General features: G+C 38.8%; 1 protein-coding gene across 2 annotated transcripts; it reads right to left on the reverse strand.

The window, feature by feature from the left end:
- Window positions 1-11,226: 11,226 nt before the first annotated feature.
- Window positions 11,227-18,427, reverse strand: LOC107830690 (protein EARLY FLOWERING 3). 2 transcript variants are annotated; one of them, XM_016658335.2, is made up of 6 exons: window positions 17,612-18,427; window positions 16,184-16,562; window positions 16,047-16,066; window positions 15,754-15,920; window positions 12,617-12,668; window positions 11,227-12,485 (listed from the first exon to the last, which is right to left on the reverse strand). In XM_016658335.2, exons 1-6 carry the CDS (start codon window positions 17,825-17,827, stop codon window positions 11,493-11,495), a joined length of 1,827 nt encoding a protein of 608 aa, XP_016513821.1. In that variant the 5' UTR covers window positions 17,828-18,427; the 3' UTR covers window positions 11,227-11,492. The 2 variants fall into 2 exon arrangements, with proteins under 2 accessions (XP_016513821.1, XP_016513813.1); XM_016658327.2 differs by having other exon boundaries at window positions 15,754-16,066; window positions 17,612-17,870; window positions 18,163-18,319.
- Window positions 18,428-19,282: the final 855 nt, after the last annotated feature.

The following is a 19,282-nucleotide window of genomic DNA, read 5'->3' on the forward strand; positions in this document are numbered from 1 at the left end:
CTAAGTTAGTTATACTCATACTACACCCTGCACTTCGTGTGCAGATCCAGGTGCTTTGGGACATAGCGAGTGTTAATTCTCTCGCACAGTTGATTTTCGAGAGATTCAGAGGTAGCTTCCGTGTCTCGCACACCTTGTCTCTCCTTCCCTATCTCCTTGTTTACTGTATTTGGTCTTAGACTATTATAGACCGTATTTTCCAGACTTGTATTCATATTAGATGCTCATGTACTCAGTGACACCAGGTTTTGGGGAAATGTTCATATCAGTATTTGTGGAATTTTGTATTGTATTTAAATATTATATTTTCAAACTTAAAGGAAATTGTGGTCTATTGAGATTATCGGCTTGCCTAGTATCGAGATAGGCGCCATCACGACAGGCTGGGAATTTGGGTCGTGACAAGTTGGTATCGGAGCCTAGGTTGCATATGTCTCACGAGTCATGAGCAGGTTTAGTAGAGTTTTGCTGATCAGTACAGAGACGTATGTACTTATCTTCGAGAGGCTGCGGGACCCTTAGGAAAATTTCACTTTATTGTAATCTGTCGTGCGAATTTGTTGATTCCAAAAACTAAATTTCTGTTATTCTATTCTCTAACAGATGGTGAGGACACGTACTACCGGATCAGACGGTCAGCCACCAGTGCCACCAGTTAGGGCCGCGAGAGGTCGGGTCGTGGTAGAGGTTGGGGCCGAGGTAGACGTCGAGGTATAGCTCGTGCAGCAGTTGGAACAACACCTGTAGTACCACCAGTTGCTCCAGCTCCGAAATAGATTCCAGATACAGTCGAGCCGGCGGGACCAACTCAGGCACCAGCTACACCTATTATGATTCCAGGCCTTAAGGAGGCTCTGGCCCATATATTGACAGTTTGTACTGGTCTTGCTCAGGCGGTTTTGGCTCAGGCCGCACCTGCCACATCTCAGGCCGGGGAAGGTACTCATACCCCTGTTTCCCGTACTCCAGACCAGGTAGTGCAGGGACTTCATGTACCGTGAGCACTACCAGCCCAGCCGGTTGCAGCTACTCACGCCCCGGTAGTTCCTGTTATGGCAGATGGTAAGTAGAGGAGACTTGAGAGATTTGAGAGGCTTTTACCTCCACCATTTAGCGGTGCTAAGTCAGAGGATGCTCAGGGATTTCTAGATAAGTGTCAACGGATGCTTCAGACAATGGGTATTCTAGAGACTAGTGGGGTCTCGTTCACTACTTTTTAGTTTTTTGGGGCTGCCTTTAGATGGTGAGAGACTTACGAGAGGTGTAGGCCGGTCGGTGCAACACCCCTTACCTGGCAGCAGTTCTTCGGTCTATTCCTGGAGAAGTTCGTGCCTCAGTCCCACAGAGACGAGATGCGCAGGCAGTTCGAGCAGCTTCGTCAGGGTGATATGTCCATGACACAGTATGAGATGAGATTTTCAGAAATGGCACGTCATGCTATCTAGTTGATTCCCACAGACAGAGAAAGGATCAGGAGGTTCATAGACGGCCTCACTTTTCAGCTACGATTACTCAAGACTAGAGAGAGGGTGTCTGGTGCTACTTTCGATGAGGTTGTCGACATTGCTCGTCAGATTGAGATGGTTCGCAGCCAGGAGCGGGTTGAGAGAGAGGCTAAGAGGCCTCGTGGTTCAAGTGATTTCAGCAGTGTTCCTTCAGGGGGTCATTTTTACCGCGGTAGGGGTCGTTCTTACAGACACACTCAGGCGACTCGTCCAGCTCATCATGGTGCATCAGCTAGCCACGGTTCTTACAATGCTCACTCAAGCCAGTCTTCATTCAGTGCACTACCAGCGCAAAGTTCTCATCATGCCTCGTCCGCTCAGGATTCTACAGGTAATTCTTCGAGTTATCAGGAGCAGCAGTTCCGTCAGAGGAGGGGTTGTTTCGAGTGCGGAGAATTGGGTCATTTCAAGAAAGATTGTCCTAGACTGTTGAGTGAGGATCTACAATAGAGTTCTCGACCGATGACACCAGCACCGACAGTTACACCACCCAGCCAGCCAGCTCGGGATGGGGGTCAGGTAGCTAGGGGTCGCCCAAGAGGGGAAGGTCCGTCAGCTGTCGGTCAGGCTCGATTCTTTGCTTTTCCTGCGAGGCCAGATGTTGTTGCCTTAGATGCAATGATCACATGTATTATTTTAGTGTGCCACAGAGAGTCTTCTATATTATTTGACCCTGGTTCCACTTATTCATATCTATCATCATATTTTTCTCATTATCTGGATATGCCCTGTGAGTCTTTAGTTTCACCTGTTTGTGTATCTACACCGGTGGACGATATTATTACTGTGAACCTTGTGTATCGGTCGTGTGTGGTAACTATTGGGGAACTGGAGACTAGAGTTGATCTCTTATTACTCGGTATGGTTTATTTCGATGTAATCCTGGGTATGGATTGGTTGACTCCATGTCATGCTATTCTGGACTGTCACGCAAAAATCGTGATGTTGACGATGCCGGGGGTTGCCAAAGGTTGAATGGAGAGGTTCTCTAGATTTTGTTCCTAGCAGGGTAATTTCTTATTTGAAGGCTCAACGTATGGTTAGAAAGGGATGTTTGTCATATTTGGCTTTTGTGAGAGATATTGATGCATATACTCCTATTATTGATTCAGTACCGGCCGTGAGAGACTTTCCGGACCGGTTATGCCACCCGATAGGGATATTAATTTCGGTATTGACTTGGTGTAGGGCACTCAACCCATTTCTATTCCTCTATATCGTATGTCACCAGCTGAGTTAAAAGAATTGAAAAAGCAACTTCAAGAACTCCTTGAAAGGGGGTTTATTAGGCCTAGTATGTCACCTTGGGGGTGCACCAGTTTTGTTTGTGAAAAAGAAAGATAGTACTATACGGATGTGCATTGATTATAGGCAGCTGAGCAAAGTTACAATCAAGAATAAATATCCCTTACCGCGTATTGATGACTTATTTGACCAGCTTCAGGGAGAGAGGGTGTTCTCCAAAATTGATTTGAGATCTAGGTATCACCAGTTGAAAATTCAAGATTCGGATATTCTAAAGACGGCATTCAGAACTCGTTATGGACACTATGAATATTTTGTGATGTCTTTTGGGCTAGCCAATACCCCAACATCATTTATGCATTTGATGAATAATGTATTCCAGCCATAACTTGATTTATTTGTCGTAGTATTTATTGATGATATTCTGGTGTACTCACGTAGCTATGAGGAGCATGCATAACACTTGGTCATTGTATTACAAATATTGAGAGAAGAGAGACTTTATGCCAAATTCTCTAAGTGTGAGTTCTGGCTTAGTTCGGTGGCATTCTTGGGATATATAATGTCTAGTGAAGGAATTAAGGTGGATCCAAAGAAAATAGAGGCAGTTCAGAGTTGGCCCGGGCCATCTTCAGTTACTGAGATTCAGAGTTTTCTCGGCTTGGCCGGTTATTATCATCATTTCGTGGAGGGATTCTCGTCTATTACATCGCCTATGACTAAATTGACGCAGAAAGGTGCTCCGTTCAGGTGGTCAGATGAGTGTGAAGAGAGCTTTCAGAAGCTCAAAACAGCTTTGACTACAACTCCAGTATTGGTGTTGCCTACAGGTTCAGACTCTTATACTGTGTATTATGACGCGTCGCGTATTGGTCTCAGCGCAGTGCTGATGCAAGATGGTAGGGTGATTGCCTATGCGTCCAGACAGTTAAATGTACATGAGAAGAATTATCCAGTCCACGATCTTGAGTTAGCAGCTATTGTTCATGCCTTGAAAATTTGGCGGCATTATTTGTACGGTGTTCAGTGTGAGATATATACCGATCATCGAGTCTACAACATTTCTTTAAATAGAAGGATCTTAATTTGCGGCAGCGGATGTGGTTAGAGTTGCTTAAGGATTATGACATTACCATTCTCTATCATCCCGGAAAGGCCAATGTGGTGGCCGATGCCTTGAGTCGTAAGGCGGAGAGTTTGGGCATCTTAACATACTTACCGGTAGTAGAGAGGCCTTTAACCTTGGATGTTCAAGCCTTGGCCAACCAATTTGTTAGATTGGATGTTTCCGAGCCGAATCGAGTTTTGGATTGTGTGGTTTCTCGGTCTTCTTTATATGATCGCATCAGAGAGTGCCAGTATGATGATTCACATCTGCTTGTCCTTAAGGACATGGTTCAGCACAGTGATGCCAAGTAAGTCACTATTGGAGATAACGGTGTATTACGAATGCAGGGCAGGCTATGTGTGCCTAATGTAGATGGTTTGCGTGAGTTGATTTTCCAAGAAGCTCATAGTCCGCGGTACTCCATTCATCCAGGTGCCGCGAAGATGTATCAGGATTTGAGGCAGCACTATTGGTGGAGGCGAATGAAGAAAGATATAGTTGGATTTGTAGTTCGGTGTTTAAATTGTCAATAGGTGAAGTATGAACATCAGAGATCGGGCGGATTGATTCAGAGACTTGAGATTATGGAATGGAAATGGGAGCGTATTACCATGGATTTCGTAGTTGGGCTCCCACGGACTTTGAGAAAGTTTGATGCTGTTTGGGTGATAGTAGATCGGTTGACCAAATCTGTGCATTTTATTCCAGTTGGTACTAATTATTCTTCGGAGTGGTTGGGTGGGATTTATATTCGTGATATTGTTCGCCTACACGGTGTGCCAGTGTCCATCATTTCAGATCGGGGCACACAATTTACATCACAGTTTTGGAAAGCAGTGCAGCAAAAATTGGGCATGCAGGTTTAGTTGAGTACAACATTTCACCCTCAGACGGACGGACAATACGAGTGCACTGTTCAGATATTGGAGGATATGTTACTCGTTTGTGTCATTGATTTTGGGGGTTCTTGGGATCAATTTCTGCCACTCGTGGAGTTTGCTTACAATAACAGCTACTAATCAAGCATTCAGATGGCTCCGTATGAGGCTTTATATGGGAGACAATGTCGGTCTCCGATGGGTTGGTTTGAGCCAGGTGAGGCTAGGCTATTGGGTACTGACTTAGTTCAGGATGCTTTAGAGAAAGTCAAAGTGATTCAGGAATGGCTCTGCACGGCACAGTCTAGACATAAGAGTTATGGCGACAGGAAGGTTCGTGATTTCATTTACATGGTTGGAGAGAAGGTTCTACTCAAGATTTCACCCATGAAGAGTGTGTTGAGGTTCGGGAAGAAGGGCAAGTTGAGTCCTCGGTATTTTAGGCCTTTTGAGATACTTAAGAAGATTGGAGAGATGGCTTATGAACTTGCTTTGCCACCTAGTCTATTAGGTATTCATCCAGTGTTCCATGTATCCATGCTCCGAAAGTATGTCGGGGATCCGTCTCATATTCTGGATTTCAGTACAATACAGTTGGACGGTAATTTGACTTATGACCGGCAGGTTCAAAAGTTGAGGTCAAAAAACATAGCATCAGTGAAGGTACAATGGAGAGGCCAGCCAGTTGGAGAAGCTACTTGGGAGATTAAGCAGGAGATGCGGAGCAAATATCCACATCTATTTGAGATTCCAGGTATGATTCTAAATCCGTTCGAGGACGAACGTTTGTTTAAGATGGGGAGAATGTAACGACCCGATCGGTCGTTTTGAGTATTATAACCCCGTTCCCCCATTTACTGCTCAATTTATTTCTTATAATTAATTTATGACTTATCGGATTAGTTGGTTCGGGTCCGGAAGGAATTCAGAGTGAAATGAGACACTTAGTCTCATAATTGAAAATTTTAAGTTAGAAAAGTTGACCGAATATGGACTTATGTGTAAACGAATCAAGATTTGAATTCTGATAATTCCAATAGTTTCGTATGGTGATTTTGGACTTAGGAGTGTGTCCAGAAAATTATTTGGAGGTCCGTAGTGGAATTTGACTTGAAATTGCGATAGTTAAATTTTTGAGAAGTTTGACCGGGGGTTGACTTTTTGATATCGGGGTCGGAATCCGATTCTACAAATTTGAATAGGTCCGTTATGTCATTTATGACTTGTGTGCAAAATTTGAGGTCAATCGGGCGTGATTTGATAGGTTTAAGCGTCATTTGTAGAATTGGAAGTTTTAAAGTTCTTTAGGCTTGAATCCAGGTATAATCGGTGTTTTTGAAGTTATTTGATGTGATTTGAAGGCTCGACTAAGTTTGTATCGTGATTTAGGATTGGTTGGTATGTTTGGTTGAGGTCCCGGGGGCCTCGGGGTGATTCTGGGTGGTTAACGGAAGGTTTGGAGTTGGAGAAGTGCAGTTGAAGCTGCTGCTACTGGTGTTTTCCGCACCTGCAGAGTGGGAACCGCAGGTGCGAGGTCGCAGGAGCAAAAAAAGAGCCGCAAGTGCGGCTAAGGGAGACCTGGGCTCAGACCGTAGGTGCGATAGAAATTCCGCATCTGCGGCGGACGCGGAAGCGGTTTGAGAGGCGCATATGCGCAAATGGATCGGAGGTGCGATTTAGGACCCGCATCTGCGATGGCCGCAGATGCGGTCAAGTGATCACAGGAGCGGAGTCAGGATCTTAATGAATTTCTACAGAAGCGGATCCCGGTTCGCAGATACGGTTCCGCATGTGCGAAACTAGGACCACAGGTACGGGTTTAACTGGGCAGAAAACCCCAGCTCAAGGTTTTGTCCTCCATTTTCAATTTTGGACTTGAGGAGCTCGGGAGAGAGGCGAGTTTTCGAAGATTTTCAAGTAAAACAATGGGGTAAGTGTTCTTAACTCATTATTGGTCAAATTACCCGAATCCATTTTTTTTTTCTTTTAACATTAATGGGTGAATTAAGTTGGAGAGATTAGAAAATTCTCTTGGTTTAAATTGAAGATTTGAGGGTCGAGTTGAGGTCGAATTTTGGTAAAATTGGTATGGGTAGACTCGTGGTTGAATGGGCTTTCAGATTTTGTACTTTTGTCGGGTTCCGAGACGTGGTCCCCATGGGCAATTTTTAAGTTACATTTCGAATTTTAATGGAAAAATTAGCATTTTCTTATGGAATTAATTCTAATAAATTTTATTGACTGAAACAAATTATTTGTGACTAGATTCGAGGTATTTAGAGGCTGATTTGTGAGGCAAAAGTATAGCAGATTAAAGAATTTCACGCTCTCAGGTAAGTAACAATTTTAAATCTGGTCCTGAGGGTATAAAACCCTGAAAATTTTGTGTCGTGTGATTATATTGGAGGTGACGCACATGCTAGGTGACAGGCGTGTGGGCGTGCACCGAGGGGATTGTGACTTGGTCCGTCCCGTGGAACTATAAAGTTGAATAACTTGTTGTTAGCTATATGCTCTCTATGTGTTGAGGAAATTTGACTGTAAATCATGTTAAAAATCATGCTTAGGTTATGTGATAGTACTGTTGGGACCCACAGAGGTCGCGTACTTGTTGAATTATTTGCTAATTGATGTCATGTACTCAGTCATATCATACCTTAGTCTTTCTTGATATTTGTTGATTCGCTATGTTATCATTGTTTTGGCCGATCTTTGTGATTTTTCGAGAGCCCCAGAGACTAGAGATGTTGGGGATTGAGTAAGGCCGAGGGCCAGTCGGTGAGGTAAAGATATTATGGCACGTGAATTATCCGTGCAGGATATTATAGCACGTGAGTTGTCCGTACAACACGTGAGTTATCCGCACAACACATGAGTTGTCCGTGCGGATTATGGCGCTTGGGCTGTAGGATCCCCTCCGGAGTCTGTACACCCCCAGTGAGCTCGGGTACTCATTGAGTGTGAGCGCTGAGAGCTGAGAGCCGAGAGGTTGAGTTGTTGTGTCGAGTGGAGTGACTCTTGCCTTGAGAGGCTGTACTTGCTTTGCATTGTTGTTGCATTTAGTTGCTATCTGTCATTGTTGTGAAATTGTCTGAAAGATTTTATATCCGGATTACATGAACATGAATTGTACAAAAAATTAATTTGACTTAAACTGCTAGATTGGAAAGTATGCCTATTCTTTGCTAGAATTACTGAAAAATGAACTATTACTGTGTAGCTCGTCATTATCTTCAGTTCCTTAGTTATTATTGTTACTTGCTGAGTTGGTTGTACTCATACTATACCCTGCACTTCGTGTGCAGATCCAGGTGCTTCTGGACATAGCGGGTGTTGATTCTCTCTCACAGTTGATTTTTCAGAGATTTAGAGGTAGATGCCGTGTCTCGCAGACTTTGTCTCTCCTTCCCTATCTCCCTTTTTACTGTATTTGGTCTTAGACTATTATAGACCGTATTTTTCAGAATTATATTTATATTAGATGCTCATATACTCGGTGACACCAAGTTTTGGGAAAATGTTCGTATCAATATTTGTGAAATTTTGTATTGTATTTAAATATTATATTTTCAAACTTAAAGGAAATTGTGATTTATTGAGATTATCGGCTTGCCTAGTATCGAGATAGGCGCCATCACGACAGGTTGGGATTTTGGATCGTGACAAATGCGGAGACTCAAATATTTGAAATACGGTTTTCATCAGGGGGAGTGAAATACGCGTTGTACTCTTTTTCCCTTACTAAGGTTTTTCCCATGGGATTTTTCTTGTAAGATTTTTAATGAGGCAACTAGAAATGCGTATTATTAAATATGTGTACTATTTTTTCTTCACTAGGATTTTTTCACTGGGTTTTTCCTAGTAAGGTTTTAACGAGGCACAATATCTTTTAATGAACATCTAAGGGGGAGTGTTATGAAAATAATTATATTATGGATGTCCATTTATTACTCCGCCATAGATAATCTTCCTGAAGAAGATTATCCGTTTGGTACTCTATTGAAATTTATCTACAAGCAGCTGATGCAGGTAGGTTGCAAGCAACTCAATGAAATGATTTACAACAGCTTCTTATTAAATAGGCAAGTTGCAAACAGCTCATGCAGACAACTTACAAGCAGCTTAAGAAAAGCCTTGCAGCTGCTTCTTGAAAAGCCAACTCAATGAAATAATTTGCAGCAACTTCTTATTAAACATGCAGGTTGCAAGCAGCTCATGCAGACAACTTACAAGCAACTCAAGAAAAGTCTCGCAGCTGCTTCCTGAAAAGCCTCGCTGCTGCTTCCTTTCTTCTATAAATAGAGGAGTTTTCAGTTTATTATGTACATGAATTTGAAGTTGAATAATATATCAGTTTCTCTCTATAATTGTCTTTACTTTACGGTCTTTATTTTATATATTTTATAACAATATAAATATTGTTTGTATTCCTAAGTATTAATATTCTTTTCTCAATAATATTCACTATGATACACATAATCAGTCACTACTCTTTTTTATAATTGCATTATTCCTAAGTGATTACTCTATACATTCATGATTTCTCTAGCGTTCATAATACATAGCTATGGATAGATTTTAAATTTCATATTGTACACATCGAAAAAGAAGAAAAATAATTTCTCTTTCAATACTGCGTACTTTTAGTTTTGTTGCATATGATGCTAACAATACATAATGTTTGATTTTATTCCACCATGATTTATTTTCTTTTTCATGTATATATCATATTAATCTGTTTTATAGTACAACTTGAACTTTGAAATTAATAATAACTAGAATATTTTATTATCTCCCTTCAGGGGCGAATCTACATATGAATTTATGGTGCTTAAGCACCCATTAACCCCAACTTCCAATCTGTTAGTTATATAGGAAATAATAGCAAGAGAATATATAAATTTGAATAGTCAGCATCTAGTAAGCAAAAAGATCTTTAGGTGCTTTGGATCAAGGGTGGAAGTTAAGGCTCGTAGTGTCGGAGGTGTGTGAGTTCGATTCTGAGGCTATAAACTGAGTTTTTGAAATTCAGCCGCTTTTTTTTAAAATTTATTTGTCTCATTGTGGCACAGAAAAGGGAGAAAGTAAGAACCAAGATTTGATTAAAGTTAGAGAATTGAAAAATAAAAGAATGTGACTCTCTTAATAATTTTTGTGCTCAAGGAAAAAGGTTTCGAGTACTTTAGAAGTGAAAAATACAAAAGCTTTGACAATTGTAACCAATGATATTATTATTCATTATTTTTAACGTATGAAAAGTAATCGAGCACAGTTATGACTTGTGACTAGAAACTGAGTTTTTGAAATTCAGCCGCTTTTTTTTAAAATTTATTTGTCTCATTGTGGCACAGAAAAGGGAGAAAGTAAGAACCAAGATTTGATTAAAGTTAGAGAATTGAAAAATAAAAGAATGTGACTCTCTTAATAATTTTTGTGCTCAAGGAAAAAGGTTTCGAGTACTTTAGAAGTGAAAAATACAAAAGCTTTGACAATTGTAACCAATGATATTATTATTCATTATTTTTAACGTATGAAAAGTAATCGAGCACAGTTATGACTTGTGACTAGATTTTTTTTTTTATCATGATAATATTTTTGGTAGTTCATTGTGACTTGATCTAGAAGTCCTTTTTGATACTGTTAACATTAACCATAGTTTTCTTATTAACTTTTTTTATTGTCGTATGTTCTACTACTAATTGTAGTATGTTCTACTACTAGTATACAACCAAGTTTTGGTTGGGCAGAGAAACATTATCATATTAGATTTTAGAATACGTGGCATTAAAATTTCCGTGCTCACTCAATAGTGGATTGAAAACTTCTCAAAAAATAAATAAATAGCGGATTACTCTTAATTTAGTCTTTAACATTTTACTACTTCATACTTGTAACGTTTTACGCATAACTTTAAAGATTCTGCCAAATCTTGATACATTTAGAAGATTTATTTGAACTTTAACAGAGTTTACAAGAAAGATATAATTACCAGGGTAGGGTAGTACATAATGTTGGTTATGATTAGATGAATGAGTACAAAATTTTAAAACTCATGTTAAATTCAGTTTATAATTGAAATCACATACGGCGAATTAGGTTACAATAGAGAAAAAATTCTCTATTTCTATGTCACCAATTTGCTTTTGAAGTAGCCATATTTTGAAAAAAAGTTTTAAGATTATTCTGAACTAATATCATGTCTAATTTTGCATGAGGAAATGACGAGCTGTTATTAAAAAATCATGAAGTAAGTCCAAATGATTTTGCTCAATTACCTCAAGGCTAAAGTGAATGCGATAATAACTTTAATAAATGTCATGGATTCTGAAGGCTAAAGTGAAAATTAAGAAGGTGCCTTGAAACACACATTTGCAGAGAGAACTAGATGAATGAAGAATATATCTAAGAAATTACATATACTAATCTAAACAGACATGAATGAAAGGGTAAATTACAATTAAATGACGACTTTGAAACAATTTGATGAAGATTAGAGAATAACAAGAGGATAAATTACAACTGATAATAACGACTTACACAACAAAAATTGACTTCAGTATACAACAGCTGGACTAAGCAATCACCGGGCAACAACATAACGTAAATTCGTATGAATGCTTATCTACATAGTGGCAACGTAACCAAATTTAAATCAAGCTATAACATACTATCAGAAAGGTTACAACAAATTGACCGAAACCACTACATTTGTTTGGATGAGTAAATAGTCATATTCACAACACAATGAAGTGCTACCTACAGACGAGTGAAAGCTGTGTCATGTTGTTTTCTCTCTTCTTGTATAGACTGAAATATCCGAGCGGCAGATTCTGTGGCAGACCTTGGATTGTGAGGTACAACTTTGATAACTCTTGCTGAATGATCAGGGTTGTCCGTAGCTGGAGATGTGGGGAAAAGAGAAAGCATGTTTCTTCCTTGTGTGGCGTTACTCACTGCCGCTCTCTCACTTGGACTGCTTGCAGTGCTGGCTTGTAGCTCATTATCTCTGGTGGCCTGAAACCTTAAAACATCTGGAACATTTCCATTCTTCTCACTCGGACCATTACTTGAGTCCTGATGTTGAATGTTAAAGTTATCAACCCCTCCAGATAACTGGCGTTGAAAACCTGGCGAAGTAAATTGGTTTGATTCTTCAACAGTAGATGATGAGATTGGTGGATTCATAACTGGCATGCTATAATGAGGAAAATAGCCGTGACCAGTTGGAGGCGCGAAAGGAACTCCCATTCCTTGATAGCGAGGATGAGGACCAGGAACTCCAATAGCTGGAGGAAAAAAGTTCCCCATCGACCCTGGAGGTCCACAACCTCCATTAATAGGACTCGTAAATCCAGGTCCAGGAAATGGCTTGTATACAAGTCCTTCAGAAGGAGACATCACTGGGATCAACCATTGGTGCCCCGGAGGTTGTTGAAAGCACCAGGGACTCGTGTTAGCATCGTTTGTCACAGGCGTTGGTGGGGGATTTCCTGAAAATGGTCTGTGGCTAGAGAGCTGGCTACTGTTTTGCACAGAAGAAAGAGATGCCTTCCCCACAGTGTTTTCAGCAGAGCATTCCATCCTGAAGTTAGGCTTCTCAGAATCATTCTTGCGCTTCGGAACACTTTGAGATTCTCTAATAATACACTCCAATGGCAGTCTTTTACCAGACGAACTCTTTAATGGTTTGCCTAAATAAGCAGCATCTTCAAGCATACTGTTTGGTGACTCGGCAATGAGCTTCTGGACCTGTTAAAATAACAGGAAAAATGCATGAGCAGCGTAGTAATGAATCGAAAAACAGTATATAGATCATATTTTCTATTTCACACCCTCCCCCCAAATTGCTACAAGAGATTCAGCCTTTGGAGTTGCTTTACCTTTATTAGTCGATGCAACTCAAACACTTGAATGGCAAACACTCTTTGCTGGCTGTACCAGGACAATGGAGAGCGTCAGGAAAACATAAAGAGAAAATAATATTTTGAGAGAGATTAGCTCTTCAGATGCATGCGGCCAAAGGTATCTAGAACATAAAATAAAACAAAGAGTGTACAGCGGAAACTCGATTTGAAGAGATAGAGCAAGACAATATATAGAGAGAAACAGTAGTGATAAAGCAGAATGACTCGATGAATATCCTGAAACCACTTAACTACTCAGAACTCCATCAAAAAGCTTGAACAAAAGAGTCTCTGCACAGTCAACAGACAACAAATGGTAAAATCTTTATCCACAAAGAGACAATCTTTCAATCAATACGTATGCAAAAAAAGTTTTGAAAGGTCCAGTATCGTAATTATTATCCCAAAGTGCAAACTTAAAATCCCACCAAACATGTCATATCGCGTGAACCGATGTCCACAATGCTTAAAACCCCATCCGGTGCAGCCTACACCCTGACTCAGATATGTGAGCCTCCCCTACTTCTATGTGGATGATTAAGGCTTTTACCAAAAGATAGAGCAGATAGTCTCCTTCAAAGCCATTACATGGTTGATTCCCAATAACAAGTGCTAGTTGCCAGAGCTATCATCTTCTCACACCAATGCCAACACCATAAACTGGTTATCTTCCCCAGCAAGATGGTTTACAACTCGAGAGCAACAACAAAGAGGAAAAGGAAGTCCCAGCGGCCAGCAGAATATATCAAATCGACAATGAATAGAATGATCCAGTGCCGGCCAGTTAGGGCTGTGCATAATTTGGTAAATACCGAATTACTGTACCGAAACCGAAAATTTTGGTATTCGGTATTCGATATTTGGTATTCGGTATGGTATTTGGTTTACGTTTTAAAAAAAAATTGGTATTAGGTATGGTATTTTAAAATGAAATTTTAAAATGAAATACCGAAATACCAATACCATACCGAAATATATATTATATTACACAATACACATTTTATTAATTATAACATAAATATAAGAAATCTAAAATTTTACTTTCCTTTATTCTCTAAGTTCATCAATTAACGATTTAACTCTAAGCAAGTAACAAGACATTTCTCTAAGTTTTCTCTCTCTAGGTTGGTATTTGCTAGTTTTGGACAAAACTTTTGTCAACAAACGTTTTTAGTTTTATACTTTTGAGTACTTTAATTAAGAATATTACCGTCTATGACTCTATCCACTAGTTAGTATTCAAACTGAATAAACCGAAACCGAAAGGAGAAAAATCGAACCATACCGAATTTAATTAGGTACGGTATTGGTATAGCATTTTACGAAACCGAATACCGAACCGAAATGTCTAAATACCATACTGTACCGACCGACGAACACCCCTACAGCCAGCTCACCTTGAACAAAGTACACGGTCTAACATGGTCCCCACAGTGCCATATATCCACCGCTGAAATCCCTCAAGGGTTGCTGTAAACGACAATGGGGGAACCATCAGACACTGCACGAAGAGATCTACCCACACAACTCCTACGATCATGCCATATGTTTCCGTCAAGAATTAGTTCGGCCACGACACATGAAAAGCTTGATACCACAGACAACCTTAATTCGGCATTTATATACTCCACCAATCGGATACACTGTCATCTCTAAGAGAATATAAAGTTATCCAAAAATAGTGTTCTAATGCTTGTTACCTCATCCAAATGTGCCAAAAGATCCACTAGCAATACTCAGTTAAATCTAGATCGCAAAGACAAACTCCTTTCTTCCCTATAAAACTACTAAAAACAAACTCAGGCAAACAAAGAGAGGAACAACTAATGCTAATTCAACATTTTTGAAAGCCTCAGAACTCCACAGTAGCCTATTAGCATCATGAAACAAAAGAGAAATCTTTTTAATCATTAAGGGGTCGTTTGGTTGCCGGTTAGAGTTATGTGTATTAGTTATGCAGGAATAAGTAATGCAGGGATTAGTTATGCAAGGTTGAGTTATGTTGGGATTAGTTATGCGGTAGTTATATAAGGATTAGTAATATAAATGTAATGTGAGTGTTATTTATTATTAGCTTACTTTATTTTATTAAAATTGTTAGTATAATTTAAATTTATATTTTTAAACAAAAAAATACAAGTTTGAATAAAGGGTATTCTTGTCATTTTGTGTTTTAATACAAGTATTACTAATACATGTATAAGTTATTCCACCTTCTACCCTGCATAAATAATACATAGATTCCCTCATAACTTATACATGTATTAGTTATGCAGAAAAGAAAAACATGAACCAAACATTGTATTAGCAATGCTACATTTTATGTGGAAAAGAGGAAAAAACAACCAAACATTGTATAACTTATGCTAGCTTCTATGTGAAGATTATTTTTTCCCCTTCTTTTAACCAAACAATGTATAAAGTTATCCTAGTTTTAATACATGGATAACTCCTCTCTAACCGACTACCAAACGACCCCCAAGTAATAAAGAAAAAACATATACAAAAACGAAGAAAAAAAAAACTTTTCTTTGGGGGAACTTCTAATAACATGGCACCTCTCACACCTTATTAATTAACATTTAAGTCACAAAGTTCAAAATTGTCATTCACGATCATCTATACCTAACATGTAACTCAAAATTCATCAAGTGGCAACATAAACCATCACATAAAAAGATCATCTGGACTCTTTGGAGATATTGATGACGCGGCATAATACAAAAAAGTTAGCAGCTGAGATATAACTATTAAGCAAAGAGTACCAAGGAAAAAGTGCCTGATATACACAGATCCTTTGTACTCAAAACATGCCTTAAACTGCAAGCGCACAACATTATCTAAAGAACAAGAAAATATATCAGAGAGCATACCTTATATTTACAAGAAAAAACCATGAGGATACATATTAGGGGGGTCATTTTGTCACTCTATATATCATGATCTGAGTGGCACTGGGTAGTACAATCATCAGGAAAATGAAAGTCAGGTCTAAAGAAAAGCTAGTCAATAAAATTTCTCTGCCCAACTGACAAATGGAACAGTATATATTTCAAGTTTCGCATGATGTGACAAGGAATTTAAATGTCAACCTGAAAGCAACAAGAACTTACCTGACAATTTCTCTTCTGGCTTTCCAGAAACGCTTTAGGCCAATTATTCCCACAACATCATCAGGAGAGATGTCCGTTCCAGACATAGATTCCACTATGGAAGTCTCAGATAAGTCGTCACCTTGGTCCACAATTCCTGTTTGTATTGATTTACATGTCCTGTCTTCCTGGGATTCCATACCATTTATGAGATTATTAGTAATTATCTGCTCTTCTGATGCAAATTCTTTCATGGGATAAGAATCGCCATCATTTACACCAGTAACAGGTTCAGGTATGATGGTACAACCAACCTGACGATCAAATCTGCATTCTGGTCATTGAAAAAGATTGGTCTTAGGTATTATGCCAAAATCATAAGGAGGCTCACATCTTGGTGTGAAATGCAAAGTTACATCAATTTGTATGAGAAGACCTTCTGACAGCTTACCCTTGGATGGAGAGTTCGAGGTTGTTCTATGCTCTCTACTAGCTGGAATACATTTGGGATTCTCCTCATTCTGGCTATCGCGCTGTTGTCTCAGAATTAAATTCGTAAGTCCTTCCAAGTCTTTATTAGGATGCCCTGAGAAGACTGGACCAGAGGGAGAGAGCTTTTCCATATCCAGATTATGACTCCCATTGGCATGACCTGGCTTGGAGTTAACAAAGACGGGGACTGTAAAGTCATCCTCTTCTGTTCTCTTATTTAACTCAAATTGTTCCAAGAGTGTATTGGGATCGGAACTGTGGCCAGGTGGTTTATCAGCTAGATGTCCAGATGGAGGGTGTTGAACAGGGAAATATACAACTCTTTCGTGCCCACTACCCTGCAAAATGTAGTTGATCCAACCAGTCAGCTTACAAATTCAACCAACCACTAAATTTACAGCTATCGATGAACTACACAGTCAATGAACGTTATCCCAAAAGAGATGGTTTCAAATCAAGAAACCTTTAAAAGCCCAGCAGTAACATCACCACACAGTTTAAGAACATAATTAGATGTGACTGTAAATGTGAATATCTACATTTTCTTTGACCCCAGGACAAAGCCGGGGAAAAATATAACATTGACACAGCTACCATTACATCTTCACAATGCATTAAGTTGAAGAATTTAGGGTTCTCTTGCACTTGGTAGTTGGTACATAAAAACATCCAAAAGGAAAGTGCTCTCCCAAATGAAAGTCCCGAAAAAGTACAAAAAAATCAGGCAAATTTAGATGATAATCAGCACAAGGTAATATATAAAGATAACACACTTGATACTCATAAAGCGAAGACAATTGATCCTTCATGATATGTCAAGTGACGCAATGAGGTTCAACCAATTGAAGCGAAAATTACTACTCACCCCGTTCCAGTTTATGTGAAGCTTTTGGCTTTTCAAGATTCAAACTATGTGAACTTTGATCAACATTTCGAAACGCATTTTGTCCTTTAGTTGACATGAGAAGAATTGCAACTTATAGTACTTTTTGTATAGTTTTTTAATATCCAAATTTTAACTTTAAAATATTGAGTTAATCTAAGCCAATTTAGCTTCCAAGATTAATCAAATTGTTTCTGGAAAAGTGAAAAGGTTTACATAAACAGGAAAGGGGGAGTACATTATCACCAAAGAAATAAGCTACAAGATTGTCTTTCCCTGTATTTTCTAATGCTTGAAACACAAGCCCAAATTCAAACAACAAAAAAGAAACCAATGTAAGACTAAGTCAAGACGCACACTAAAAATAACTAACATCCAAAAACTGCTCAGAACAGTAAACCAAACTACTCAAAGACCAAAGTTAGGGCCTGACTCTATTCTACAGTTTAAGCAACACATATCCTGTTCAAAAAGCACAAAGAGTTTGTTGAAAACTAGTTGTACCTGGTTAGAGGAAGGAGGGGGCAACTTTGCAGTGTTATTGTTGGGGTTAAGAGGCAAAACCCCTGAATTGAATCTCTGAGAAGGTATACTGAGCTGCTCATATAAAGCCATCTTGTTCCTTGGAGGGGCTCTTGGACCTCCTTTTTCTGTATCATTTACATGAAGCCTTGGGAACATTGGCCCCATCACTTTCTCTTCACCTTTCCCTCTCTTCATTTCCTTTTTTCCTCGTAATAATTACTCCTCTCCTAGTCTTCTCCTACAGGTTAATCCCAATCAATCACTCCTTCTAATTAAAAAAATCACAACCCCAAGAATTCAAAGATCAATTTTTTCCTAGCATAAACAGTAGAATTTCATAGATCAAACCCCCAAAATCAGTTCTTTTACTCAAATTTCCTGGACTGCAAGCCAAATAAAACTGACCCACTTGGGAAAACACAGAAATCCACCAAAAATTTCAAGCAAACAGACAAAACCCACCAAAACAAAATCCCAACAACCCAGAAATCAAAACCAACTATTGACCTCGATATCAAGCGATTACTCACCAAGGGAAAAAAGACATGTACTTTGAGCAGTACAAAAAACAGTCGGCCTATGTTGGAAAATGATAAGAAGAGACATTAAAGTGACCAAAACAATAACAAGAATTGATTCGAGTAAAAGGGGAAAAAGGGGCAGGAAATTAGGGATTCCTAAAAGGCCAAAGAAAGATCAAAGGGAGAATTGTGAAAGGGTACAAAAGTGCCACGAGGTGGACCCAGTAGTTATGGATAGACCATAGAGAGAACCTAGAAGCTCCTAAAGTGATTGTTTATTTGAATTAAAAAAGAAATTGGTTGGAACATAAGATAAGATTTTCTTTCACTTTTTATTGCAACTTTTGTCCCAAATCTAAATAACCAAGTCATTAGGTCTCTTTCAAGTTCAATTTTGCCACGTAAACAAAGATTTTGCTTTTGGTATAAAATTGGCTAGTGTAGCTGAGTTGATGATCGCACCATTACGTGGGTGACATTGTGATTTTGGAGTTTAATACGAGCCTTGATAAGTTAAAAGTCAAAAAATTACAAAAATATGATACCTTTTTAGGTATATTTTTCAAGGTCAAAAGTTAAAAGTTTTGTTAGCGAGGGACAATACTTGTTAAATTTAAAATTCTACCCATGAGGTAAGCAAAGACAAAAGTTAAAGATCACCCACTCCGAAAAAATTCCGAATCGTGGAAGGTGTCAATCTGTCTTTTTGGTTAAACAAGAAGTTGGGCTTAACTTGAAAGTCTCTAAAGCTCATGTCATTAACTTTTGCATCTTGCTATTACCATGGTTAATATAGGGAAATTAAGGGAATGCTCTTAAAAGTAATTAACTAATTTAGAAAAAAATATTTACAAAATAACCAGCAAGGGTGTAGTTGTATATGTTGGAGATAGACAATTCACATGTTGAACTATTCTACATGTTGTATCCCTTAATAATCACAAAGTTTTTAAAGCACGTATTTTCTATTCGTAAAATCATAGAATGGAATCCTTACTTTGTAAAAGAAAGTCTCCACATACTGATAGTGATAGGCAACAAAATTCAGCTAGAAATACACATCTTATTTTGGATAATTAAGACCTAATAAACAATACCAGAAGACTACATTAGAATTCTAGTAAGAAGT

This window comes from Nicotiana tabacum, chromosome 23 (genome assembly GCF_000715075.1).
Source record: "Nicotiana tabacum cultivar K326 chromosome 23, ASM71507v2, whole genome shotgun sequence".
NCBI classification, from domain to species: Eukaryota; Viridiplantae; Streptophyta; class Magnoliopsida; order Solanales; family Solanaceae; genus Nicotiana; species Nicotiana tabacum.

Bases quoted from the DNA above. Each gene is read 5' to 3' on its own strand.
- LOC107830690 (XM_016658327.2), bottom strand. From the start codon at position 17,827: ATGAAGAGAGGGAAAGGTGAAGAGAAAGTGATGGGGCCAATGTTCCCA. The intron at 16,067-16,183 runs GTAAGCTGTCAG...TTCAATGACCAG, and splicing joins CTCGAACTCTCCATCCAAGG to AATGCAGATTTGATCGTCAG. The intron at 12,669-15,753 runs GTAAGTTCTTGT...GTCCTGGTACAG, and splicing joins GCCAGAAGAGAAATTGTCAG to CCAGCAAAGAGTGTTTGCCA.